Raw genomic sequence first — 13,088 nt, 5'->3', positions numbered from 1 at the left:
TTCACTTCCACCACATTCTCTTACTTTTCTGCCGACTTCCCTGGCTGCTCCTTTTCAGTCTTCTTTGCTGGTGCACCCTCATCTCCATAATCTCTAAAAGTTGGAACACTCTGGGGCTCAAGTCCTCAAACACCTTCTTTTCCCTGTATTTACTCTCCAGGTGATTTCATATATGAACTAAATACCATCTACGGGTAGATGATTCCCAAATTTATGTCTCTTTTTTTAAGCAAAATATAATTGACTTACAATATTATATTAGTTTGAGATGTACAATATAGTGATTCAATATTTATATACATTACAAAATAATAACCCATGATAAGCCTAGTTACCCTCTGTCACCATACAAAGTTGTTACATTATTATTGACTATATTCTCTTACCTGGGCCTTTCCTTTAACTCTGAACTATACATCCAACTGGCTACTCTACACCTCCATGTGGATCTCTGACAGGCATCTCAACTCCTACGCCCTGCCCTCTCCCAAAGCTATTCCCTTCCAGCTTTCTTTCCCATCTTCATAGATAGCAACTCAAAACTAACCCCGACTCCCATACTTCGGCATTCCTTCTCTTAACTCAAATCTTCCTCAGTCATCTCTTTCCTACCTCGTATCCAATTACTTAACAATCACTCTGTCAGCTCTACCTTCAAAATAGAGCCACGCTTCAATTCACTTCTTACCACTCCCTCCACTATCATTCTAGTCTAAGCCACCACCATCTCACCTGGATTATTAACATTGGCCATTAACTGCTTCTACCCTTGCTTTCTACCCATCTAGTTCACATACAGCAGCCAAATTAATTTTCTTAAAAGGTAATTCACAATACGCTATCCCTCTAGTCAACAGCTCTAATGACATCCATCTTACCCTAAGTGAAAGCTGAAGTCCTTCCTCATAGTCTCCTAGACAGCCCAGGGTTTCCTCTAACTTCCTCTCGTACTCACTTCACTTCAGCTATGCCCGCCTCCTTACCGTTCCTTAAACATGCCAAGGTCACTCCCAACATCCGACTATTGTACTTGCTGCAATGTTTTCTCTCCACTTAGGAATAGCTTGCTTTCTCACTTCCTTCAAATATCCACTCAAATGATGTTTTATGAGAAAGGCCTGCCCTTACCACCCTAACTAAAATGTCAAATCACTTACCCACCTGTCTCCAAACCAGTACTCCCTAGGTCTCGAACCAAATTAATTTTCCTCCATAAAACTTACTTTGTATTTTGTTTACCAGTTTATTGTCTGTGACCCCATTAGAATGTAGGCACACGAAGATAGGGATTTTACCTGTTTTGTTCACTATCGTACCTGCAATAACTGGAACAGAGCTTAGCACACAGCAGACACTCTTTTAATGAATCAGATTAGAATACAGTGTTTGTGGGAAGGGACTGTGAGAGATGATGTTGGGAAGTTAAGACAGATTATGGAGTCCTTTTTTTTTTAGATTGTTAAAAGTCTTAAAGGAACTCAGACTTTATTCCATAGAAGGGGAATCACTGAATGAAGGCTTTTGCACAGACTATACTGGACAACTCTCTGTGCTCAAGCAAATGGCCCAGGACTGGCAATTACACACACTCTCTCTACCCCCGTCCCTCTCTCTCAGACAGGCTCTCTGGACAACAGGATAGAGCCAGCACTGCAGCTAAGAGATGACATTCCTATGTCTGTTCTCCTATATATAGTCCAGCAGAAAGTAATTATAGTAGCCATATCAAAAGGAGAAAATTATATTCTGGATCAAATATAGCTAAACTTCACTATAATCAGTAGACAGCCTGATCCTGAAGCATATGCTTCCTCATAATACAGCACTGACTCAGACAGACACGTGATGGTATATGATAAGTGAAAGAGGCCAGCAAAGCACAGACCACAGGTTCTCAGAAAAATTATCCAGGGCTTCATGACAAAACCCTGTATTCCTATTTGGCCAACCACTTCATATCCCATTTCCATTTGCAATAGTTTCCTCTTGTTATAATTATGTCCAACAAAAATGACTTACAATTTCCAGACAAAAATTGTGTTGGTACCAAACAGGTACACAGAACTAAACCTACACATGCTAGATTTTTGGCCAAGGGCATACATACAATACTTGCATACTTGATAAAAAGAATTGGGGGGCTCAGGCCTAGAAGATCTCTTACTCCTGTCCCTGCTCCTTTCATTCTTACCTACCAACAGCAGTAGGTAATACTGCCAAACTGAGGGCAGATCTCACTGAGCAATGGAACCTAAGGAGCTAGAGACAGCAAAGATTATGGAATCTATCTATTCAGAGGTGTTTAGGGCATGCCTAGTGCCAGGCATTATTTGGAATAGGTGACATCCTTTCTTTATCCTGGGCCATTTCTTGTTTCCCCAATATGCATAGCACCTTCTCCTGCCTTAGAGTCTTTACATAAGGCATTCCTTCCACCAGTCTGCAGAAATAAGTGGGACAATGAAGCAGTCACGTGAAGAAGCAAATATGAGACCCCAATAGCCTGTTCCTTTCTGATTCCAGTTCTGGAGGGCCCAGCTATATTTCACTTCCTATCACTGGATTTCTTTGAGCTCCAATAACCTTCTTGAAGTGAGCTTTTGTCTTTTGCCACCAGGTATACTTTGACTGATTACTGTTCCCCTTATGTTTGAGGGTAGGTGCTATGTATGACCTTTATTTCATTGTGAGTTGTCCATTATATATGCCTTCCACACACTATGCATTCCTGCTACCCACAATCCTATTCAGCAACATGGACTGCGGAAGGCATTTCCCTTCAGCTGAACTACTTGTTTCCATATGTGGCTCCCACAGTCAATTCGTGATAGAACGGGCAACCAAATCTGCCACTCCTACACACTCCAAAATATCCTTCTCAGGTAGAAGTTTTTACTCATAAGGAAAGCCTCCCTCCTGTTGGAATAAAAAATTTAGAGTGTAAAGAAAACAGGAGGCCTAGAATCTTGATTTATGGTTGTGAACAGAAATAGATAAAAGTAAACATCAGCCCTGGCTGGGTGGCTCAGTTGGTTGGAGCACCAAAAGGTTACAGGTTTGATTTCAAGTCAGGGCACGCACAGGAGGCAACCGATAGATTTTTCTCTCTTGTGTCAATGTCCCCTTCCCCCCCCGCCTCTTTCTTGCTCCCTTCCCCCTTCTCTAAAATCAATAAACATATCCTTGGGTGAGAATTTTTAAAAATAAAAAATAAAATAAAGATAACATCAAATGGTTGCTAAGGGTAGCTGGTAACAGGGCAAAAAACTAGCAAAAATAAGCCCTATGAGTCCTGATAACTCAAGCACCTAACACAATACACAACAGACTTGTATGAGACGCTCAATACATATTTGCTCAGTAAATTCGTAACTAAAGAGCTAAAGGAATTAATGGTTGAAGTGTGGTATATTGAAGAGAATACTGAGGCCCTGGCCAGGTAGCTCAGTTGGTTAGAGTATTGTCCCTGATACGTAAGGTTGCAGGTTCAATCTCTAGTCAGGGCACATTACAGGAAGCAACCAATGAATGCATAAATAAGTGGAACAACAAATTGATGTTTCTCTTTCTCCCCTTCTCTCTCTAAAAATCATTTTAACACAGGACAAAACAAAAAAAGAATATTGGGTTAGTAATCTGAAGACCTGGGTTCCTATTTCTGCACAATCTCTTATAGTTTTGTGTGACTTCAGGTGAGACATTTCTCTTAATCTCCATTTTCCTATACGTAAAACTGTGCGATATTAATACTTACTCTACTTCATAGAATTGTATAAGGGTAAAACAAAATAAAAAAAACATTTTATAAACTAAGTACTAAACAAATACAAGACATAAAAGATAATAAAGATATTTATAATGAAGTAATAAGATAATAATCCTAGATGATATCCGGGGAGAAACAGTGGACATCAAGGGGGAAGTTTGAATGGTTTCAGCTCCCTAAAACACTTTTTAAACAAAGAGGATTCATGAGTTAGAAGTTCATATATACAAAAGTATTTTAAAAAATAGCTCTGGCTGCTGTGGCTCAATGGATTGAATGCTGGCCTGTGGACTGAAAGGATGCTGTTTCGATTCCTAGTCAGGCATGCCTGGGTTGCAGACCAGGTTCCTAGCTGGGGGTATGCAAGAGGCAACCGATCTATATTTGTCTTGCACATCAATGTTTCTCTTCCTCTCTTTCTCCCTCCCTCCCTCTCTCTAAAAATAAAAATAAGCAAAATCTTTAAAAAAATAAAATAAAGCATGGGTGTGATTCTTGGTTGAGCGTCATTTGCCAAAGTGTAAGGGTTACCAGGATTCCCGGTTAGGGCACGTGCTTGGGTTGCAGATTCTGTTCCAGGGCTCATATGAGAGAGGACCTATCAATGTTCTCTCTCCCTCTCTCTCTCCCTCCTTCCCTTCCCCTCTCAATAAATAAATTAAATAAATAAATAAAGCAATTTATTTGGGTGGGTCCAGGGTTGCCTCTGTGAAGGAACAAGGCCAAATCTGGCAATGCTAAAGGTTTTGCTAATTTCTATGTCTTTGGTTTACAGGATAACAGTACCAAACTAAAATAATACCCCTACTGAATCTGTGTTTTCCAAGTGTCAGTTATTCTTATAATACTGCCACAATTTTTACTCCATGTATTTATAACGCACTACTTGTTTACTTAAAATTTACTTTTCTTCTTACTTTAAAAAGTTTTTCTTAAAAGGGAAACTTTGTAACACAACTATAAATAGAAAATCTGCATCCCTTGCCATATGTAGAAGGTGACTATAAAAATAAATCCATAAAAAAGATAAACAATGTTTTAGCTAAATATAATTTACTGCCTCCTAACAGCAGTAGCTGAAAATGAATAGGGTTAGACAGGTTGTTTTCACAGGAGACATTCTTGATTTTATTGTAAGTACAATGGGCAATCATTGAAGAATTTTTAACAGGAAGAGACATGGTCTAATTGGATATCTTTTTTTCTTCTTTAAGATTTTATTTATTTATTTTCAGAGAGAGGAGAAGGGAGGGAGAAAGAGGGGGAGAGAAACACTGATGTGTAAGAGGAACATTAATCGGTTGCCTCTTGCACACCCTCAACTGGGGACCTGGCCCGCAACCGAGCGTGTGCCCTGACGGGATCAAAGCAGCAACCTCTCGGTTTGCAGGTCGGCGCTCAGTCTCCTGAGCCACACCAGCGAGGGCCTGATTGGTACCTTAACAACACTCTTTGGGGAATTAGAAAAGACATGAAAGAACTGAATGACCAAACACCACCACCACCCACTTTCACCTAACTGACGATCATAAAACACTACACTCTTGGAGCCCTTTGCACTGTTGGTAGGAATGTGAAATGGTGCAGTTACTGAAAAAAAAAAAAAAAACCAATACGGTGATTCCTCAAAAAAATAGAAAATTAAAATAGGATCACCATGTATGATCAAGCAACTCCACTTCTGGAAATATCCCGAAAGGAATTGAAAGCAGGGTCTCAAAAAAAATATTTGTGTAACTATGTTCACAGCAGCATTAGTCACAAAAGCCAAAATGTGGAGGCAACACAAGTGTCAGCAATGAATGAATGAATAAGTAAAATATAGTTTATACATACAATGTAGTATTATTCAGTCTTAAAAAGAAAGGAAATTCTGACACATGCTATAACATGGATGAACCCTGAGGACATTATACTAAGTCAAACAAGCCAGGCACAAAAAGACAAATACTGCATATGATTCAACTTAATGAGGTTCCTAGAGAAGTTTAAACCACGGAGACAGAAGGCAGAATGGTGGTTACTGGGGGCTGGGGGAGGGGAGAATAAGGAGTTATTATTTAATGGGTACAGACTTTCAATTCTGCAAGATGAAAAGAGTTCTAGAAATAAATGGTGGTATTGACTGCACAACAATATGAATTTACTTAATATCAAAGAATGCCTACTTCAAAATGGTTAAGATGCTAAAATATGTTATTTATATTTTACCACAATTAAAAAACAAACAAACACTATACCCAAAGGTTGCAGATGCTGGCTTAAGCAACTGGGTGAATGGTGATCTTTTCACTGAGGGCAGAATGCCAAAGGAGCAGCTTTGGGTAGAAAGTTTTTTAAAATTTGGGGTATGTTAAGCTTGATGCTGACTCAACAATCGAAGATGTCAAATGGGCAGTCGAATATCTAAATCTAAAGTTTCAGAGAAAAAGTGAGGGATAAAATTACAGATAGAAAAAAATTTAAAAGGATACAAATACATTTGGGGACTGTTCACATATAAATCATACTCAAAACTATAGAAAGGAAGAGATTACCTACAGGGAAGGCAGCCAGAGAGGAGAAGGAAGTCATGAGACAGTCTCAGAGCACTCCAACATTCACAGTTAAAGCAGAGGGTGAAAAATCATGATAATGAAGAGAATCAAGCAGTGAAGCAAAGAAGGTGCTTTAAACAAAAGCCAGATGCCCATACCCAAGCCAGCCCTGTGAACTCGACAGCAAGAGATAAGGGACAAATATGCATTTTTAAAAGCTCCCTAGGCTAGTTCAAGACTGAATGTGAGAGATGTGAGGGGTGAAATGCATAGTAACAGAGGGAGTAGAAGAAATATAATTGAGATACTTAAAAGATTCCACCAATAAATAGAACTTGGTGACTGACCAGACGTGGGATGGAAAGGAGAAGAAAACAAATGATATATTGGTTTCTTTCTTAGGAGACTGACAGACTATTGCTGTCATTTAAACAAGTAATGCAAGACTGAAAGCTAGAAACAAGAGTTTTGGTTGTTGTTTTATGGTGGTGGGCGTGGCAGTGAGTGTGTGTGTATAGGTAGAGAGGAGGGCTACAGAAGAGAGAATGATGGCCACGACCGCCCACATTAATTAAGCACTTATTTGTCAGTGCTTTACATCTATTATTGAGGGCTGGGTATGTAACCCTGTGCTAGGAACACTGTCATCAAAGACCAGAACAATCCCACTTTGACAATTAAGGACCTGAAGTTACAGAGCCCAAAGTTACATAGCTGGTAAGTGGCACAGCAGGGCCTCAAACCTATGCCTAATGGATGCCAAGTCCAAGTTTGAGGTACCAGCGGGATACTAATTAGAGATGTGAAAGTCACCAAGGCAGCTCAAGTCCTAGAAAGGATGTGACCGCCCAGGGAGAGAATACACAGATCAATAAATTATTATTCATATACTTAGGGAGAGAATACACAGATCAATAAATTATTATTCATGTACTTGGTTAATTATCTTATAATGGTAAAATAGGCCTTTCACCTATAAAATGGAGATAATACTTAATTTGTAGATAGTGCCCACTGAGGGCAAGGATTTTATCACAATATTTGTATTCCTAGGCTTGCAGTGCCTGGAACAAGTTGACTGCAACAAAAGTTTGCTGAAGCTTTAAATAAAACAAAACCCCCAAGTTTAATAACTGGTGACAATTACAAAAATACTATACAACATAAGAACCACTATTTCCTGACCAAACTAGAGCATAGTTTTTTCCCATTTCCTCTGTGTAGTATGCAACAAATTACAAATGTACCGTTTTTCTGCACCACAATGTCTGTTTTATTCATTCTTTTGCTGTAAGTAGTAGATAGGAGACAAAACTCATTAAGACAAAACACTTACCCAAAGAAAACAGTAAGACATGTGGCCAAAATTTAGGTTGGAAGTAATAAAAAATATCCAACAATAAAAAATTATTAAATAAAACATCATACAGCCATAGGGCAGAATACCATATGCTGCTCTTAAATCAAGTTTTTGAAGAACACTTATGGATACTAGAAAATGCTTTTGATAAGTATAATGAAAAGAGTAGCATATCAACTATACCTGGTATGACCATAATTTTATGTTTATATGTAGTATCATTTGTACATGTGTATACATATTAATTATTATCTAGAAAAAATATTACAATATGCCAAAAATAGTATAAGAGTTTCCCTGGATAGGAAGATTACAGGAGATCCTAATATTCTTTAGGTTTTTCGGTATTTCTAACATTTCTGCAAGAAGTACATTTTCATTTAAAAAAAAAACAAAAAAAATATGATACACAAAACAAAAGCAGGTAACACTCACCTTCTTTCTTTTTCTAGAATTCTTTGTGGGGTCAGGCTTCTCAGACTCTGCAGACTTTGCCTCTTCCTTCTCATCTTCATCAGGTATCAGAGAGTATTTGGTCCCACCTGGCTGCATGAAACAATCCTTCGCAAAGTGGCCTGCAGAAGAGAAGCAAAAAGGTAGAGAGGGAAGAATCAGCTTTTCCTCTTAGCAGGTGGATCTTCCCCAGGGACTCCTGGAAGGGGCTAGACAGTTCAGCAGCTATTATTAGGTTCATTGAGAGCAGCGATTGGATTCAGAGCGGACTTTCTGTTACCTCCAGAAGGCTCTGCTCACTCAGCCAGAGCCAGACTAGCAGCTGGTCCTAAAGCTGTGGGAGACACTGGCACTGCTTCGGAAATGGCAGAGGATATGAGGATGCAGGCTGGTGCTGCCCCCTGTTAGCAACGAAGCTCAGTAATTTTTAAAGATCTATTTGGAACTTATTCCTGATAACAAAAGGCTGCTCCAGAGAGCAGAATGCTTAGCAGAGGGAGCCAAGTGACAGGCCAAGGCCCTAAAGGAAGACGGCTCTTAGGCAGCTGGCAGGAAGGCAGCATCCAAGCGAACACACAGAGAGACAGGCACAGTCACCTGCAGGCACTCAAGACTCACAGACTGTCAGGTCTGGCAAGGGCCCTAGAGATCATCAAATCCAACACTGCATTTGCAGAGGATATGAAGGCCCAGAGTAGACAAAAGCTCAAGGTCACACAGACAGCAGCAGAGCTAAAACTTTCCTGGGGTCTTGTGCCTCTCTGACCTGCACTCTTTCTGTTCTGCCAAAACCAACCACCTTTGACCCAGCCTTTGCTGACTGACCTAAATTCCATCTCCCATTATTCTTCTCTGCCTCGTGTAACACCTGGTGGACAAGTAAAAGGCTAAGACCCCACCCTCCCTGAGCCTACAGTGCTATCGAGGGCCCCTTTAACAGATGCTATACAGTTGGTTTTGTCGGAGCTTATTGTAGATCCTATCTCAGGGGCACAGGGAATTAGATAAAATCATCAAAAGCAATATGTAAACTACTTTGTAACTCAGAATCCAGAAGCTCGATGGTGCCTGGAAGAGGAATACACCATAGAATTTTCCAAATATATGGAATGCTCCCACAATTCCCCTAAGGAGGTATTCTGTCTCAATCTTTTTTTCTTTTTATTTATTTTTTAATGACATGTTTATGGTTGTTTTTTTTTTTTTAAGACTTTATTTATTTTTAGAGAGGGGGAAGAGAGAGAGAAAGAGAGGAAAACATTGATGTGTGAGAGAAACATAGATCTGTTGCCTCTTGCACACCCCCAACCAGGGACCTAGCCTGCAACCCAGGCATGTGCCCTGACCAGGAATCAAATGGACAACCTTTAGGTTCACGGGCTGGCCACTCAGTCCACTGAGCCACACCAGCCAGGGCTCTTTCTCTCATTTTTATTTTCCCTTCCTCCCTCTACATTAATGATAAATAGGGGCTTAAATTCCACAACCTCAACCTGAGCACAAAGTATGCTATCAGTCATTGTAGAAAAATCAACAAGGTAGGTAGATGGAAGGCTAGGGAGAAGTGGTGATAAATTGAGGTCACTCTGAAAAGGAGAAGTTGGCAATTCCTCTCATTATAGCTCCAACAAGGAAGTCAGGCTGAAAGAGCCCTTTAATATTTGAGTAAGACTAGAGGAAACCTGAGGAAACAGAGCTAAAAGGAAATGACTAGTGTATGTTCTTTATTATTAAAAAGATATCGTATTCAAAACTCTGAAGTTAAAAGAGATGAGCAAGAAAGGGTTTAACTTGGATCCTTAAAGAATATATTTCGAGGCTGCTTAATTCTTGGAGCGGGACAATAATGGTTCTTGGAGACAAAATTTAGAGTGTTAATCATAATCCAATACTCTTACCTTCCTGGCATAGTACCTGGGGCCTTGCCCAGGTAAGGCGTCAGCTGCAGAGGTCGGGGGAGAGGTGGTGATAGTGTATGTACCAGGACCAGCAGCAAGTCAGCATACAGAAAAAATAGCAAGCCATGAACTCTGATGTAAGTCTAGCTGGAATAACAGCATAAGCCATCACTTGGCTTAAAAACAGGGTGAATTAAACTCACTAAGCTGCTCATCCAGGAAAGGGTCTGTCTACAAGGAGAGGAAGACTGAAATAGCAGAGGCTTTGCCTTACCTTTACAGCCACACTTCTTGCAGGTAGTGTTCAGGACGGCCTCGAGGGTGATCTTCTGGCCAGTGTAATCCTGGAAGGACCGCCTCCGCCTCTCTTCTTGCCTGTAATGAAAAGGATACTGTGTCTGTTGGCTCCCTTAAGAGATATAGCCAGAGATACTACAAGGTAATGCTGTATGTTGGCTTTTTGTTTTGCTTTTGGCAGGTAGAAGGAAGAAAGAAGGAAAAGCATTGGGCGTAAGAAGATGGACAAGAAAAGCAACGGCGTGAAACAGTTTTTTCATTCAGGACAGGGCTCTGAATTAACAATTATGAATAAAACTGGACTTCATCTCACTGATGCACAGAGAGTAAAGACATAATTACTTACCTTGCTAAGTCCCCTACAACCCTTACAAGGTCACTCCTGGGTTGAAAAGACCTTCAAAGACTTCCTGGAAAATCAAGTCCAAATTCCTTACCTTGGCATTCGAGTCCTTTCATAGTCTGTCTGCCTTTAACTTACTTTTCCAGCCTCATATTTACCTGTACAATATGCTCTCGCCAAACCAGACTTATTTTGCCTTCTCCAGATGGTTCACTGCTTTTGCTCACGTGGTTCTCTCTCTCTGAAATGCTCTGCTTCTCCTCTTTACTCCCACTTCACTACCTCACTACACCCAAACACTGCAAGGCTCAGCTGAATTATTGCCTCTCCTTCTACCAAGTCTTTTTCCCTGAGCCCCTCAGCCAGAATCAATCTCTTTGTTTCACATTCCCACAGCACATTTAAAAATTCTAAGCTTTTGACCAGGGTATAATATATATAAAGTGTTTGTAACATACAGCTTGACTGATTTTCACAATTTGAACATACCCAAGTAACCAGTACTCAGATAAAGAATCAGAACATTAGCAGCACCTCAGAAGCCCCTCTAGTTACCATGTCTCCCTCAGGGGTAACCACTATTGTGATTTCTAACAACACAGATTAGTTTTACCTATTTTTGTAAATTATATAAATGGGATCATAAAATATGGACCCCTCTGTGTCTGGTTTTTTTCATTTGTTTATGAGATCATCCACGTTGTTGTGTGCAGTTTGTGCTAACTTGCCGTATTTTGCTGTTGATGCAAAGTATGTGAGTAATTTCTATTACGAACAGTGCTTCTATGAACTTTGTTATAGCACATGTCTTTCAGTGAACATATATACACTATATGCATTTCTATAAGGAAATGCCTGGCTCCTGGTAGGAGTGGAACTACTAGGTTGCAGGGCACCAGCTTTAGCAGACACTGCCAGACAGTTTTACAGTGTGTTGAACAATTATGATCCTACCAGCAGAGCCTAAGCGCCCCAGTTATCTCAGCTCTTATTTTTACCTTTACCGTAACACATGATACCTGCACAGAGAAGGTACTCAGAATATGTTTAATTGAAGAGTATCTACTTAGTCACTCTCTTTCAGACTCTAACTGTATCCTATACACACTTCAATCTTAGCACATATCACACTTGCTTGCACCATATATTTATATTTCTTCTCTAGATCACGAGCCTTTTCACAATATTTTACCTGGGCTTGTTTTCCTGGCACCTTAGCCCAAGGCATGGCAAGCAATGATCATCAATAAGTGTTTGTTGAAATTCCTTTGGTTTTCACCTAAAATATTTTTTCTTTACCTGAATCTCTTTACCTTTAAACTCTGATTATACCTAAGATTTTCCAACCATTTGTTGAGTCTCTATGGAGTCTAACAAAAAACAGAGAAAAATTCTGCTGAAAGAGTCACATTACCCTGAGAAATGCAGGATGACAATATCAAATCAGAACAAAGCTTAGCCAGCATTTTCATGGGATATGCAGGCTCAGGAGAGGAAATGGAGCGGGCAAAGATATTTCATATTCTTGTTCTGGCCAGTCTTAAAATTCAGCTAAAATATTATGTCTTCTATAAAAATGCTCCCTTTTACCACAGGCCGGGTTTATAATTAATTTTATTTTGTTAAGACTTTTCGTTTTGCCTCATCTTCTATACCATGTATAGGACTTCAAATGTAAAGTCTATGTCTTATTCTTCTCTGTATCTAAGCGGGGAGTACACTGTCTAGCTCACCATATCCAATAGAATGAAATAATGGAAATGTTCTATTAAGTTATGTCTGTACTATTTACTATTTATATCTGCAGCCACTGAGCACTTCAAATATGGTTAATGACTGAGGAGTTGGATATTAAATTTTATTTAATTTTAATTAACTTACATTTAAATAGCTGTATGTGACTAGTGGCTACCCACTCCGACAATACAAACAAGCATATGACTTAAGTTCTGACAATGTTATATATAAAATATAGAGTATATATATAAAAGAAAGTTAAGATGTGGCTCTTGTTCTCATGGCCTTATATATTCTTTCAAAAGAAAAGGTAAGATAATCTCAGATATTAGAAGAAAAACAAAGAGACATAAAACAATAACTACAAGGAGCTATTATAAATTAGATTTCTATTATAGATTAGACAATAAGCTAGGTCTTTACTAACAAGATTTTCTTTAAATCATTCTATCATTTCTGAGATGTAGGTATCATTACCTCCATTTTACAGTGAAGAAGTTAGGGTTCAGGGAAACAAGGTAATCTGCTCAAAGTCATATACTACTCTGGGGTAGAATTAGGACTCTTTCTGATTCGAGCCTAACTCTAAAACCTGTCATCATTCCACTATGCCATGCTTCTTTCCTGGATGCAGCTCTAGAAATAGTTACACAAAAGTTACTGCTCAGCCCCTTGGTTATTACTGGAAATACCCTAT

General features: G+C 39.4%; 1 protein-coding gene across 4 annotated transcripts in view; it reads right to left on the bottom strand.

Annotated features, from left to right (window-relative positions):
- Positions 1-13,088, bottom strand: part of ZCCHC17 (zinc finger CCHC-type containing 17) — a 42,358-nt gene that overhangs the window by 5,294 nt on the left and 23,976 nt on the right. For all 4 annotated transcript variants that reach the window (XM_090268979.1, XM_090268981.1, XM_090268980.1 and 1 more), the window contains exons 6-7: positions 10,289-10,389; positions 8,099-8,238 (exon numbers count right to left, since the gene is read on the bottom strand). In XM_090268979.1, coding sequence (XP_090125105.1) covers positions 8,099-8,238; positions 10,289-10,389 — 241 coding nt within the window. The remainder of the gene's footprint in view (positions 1-8,098; positions 8,239-10,288; positions 10,390-13,088) is intronic.

Source organism: Furipterus horrens, unplaced genomic scaffold (genome assembly GCF_987537825.1).
Source record: "Furipterus horrens unplaced genomic scaffold, mFurHor1.1.pri manual_scaffold_3, whole genome shotgun sequence".
Taxonomy (NCBI): domain Eukaryota; kingdom Metazoa; phylum Chordata; class Mammalia; order Chiroptera; family Furipteridae; genus Furipterus; species Furipterus horrens.
The sequence above is the reverse complement of the archived record's forward strand: the minus strand, read 5'-3'. Positions and strand labels throughout refer to the sequence as shown.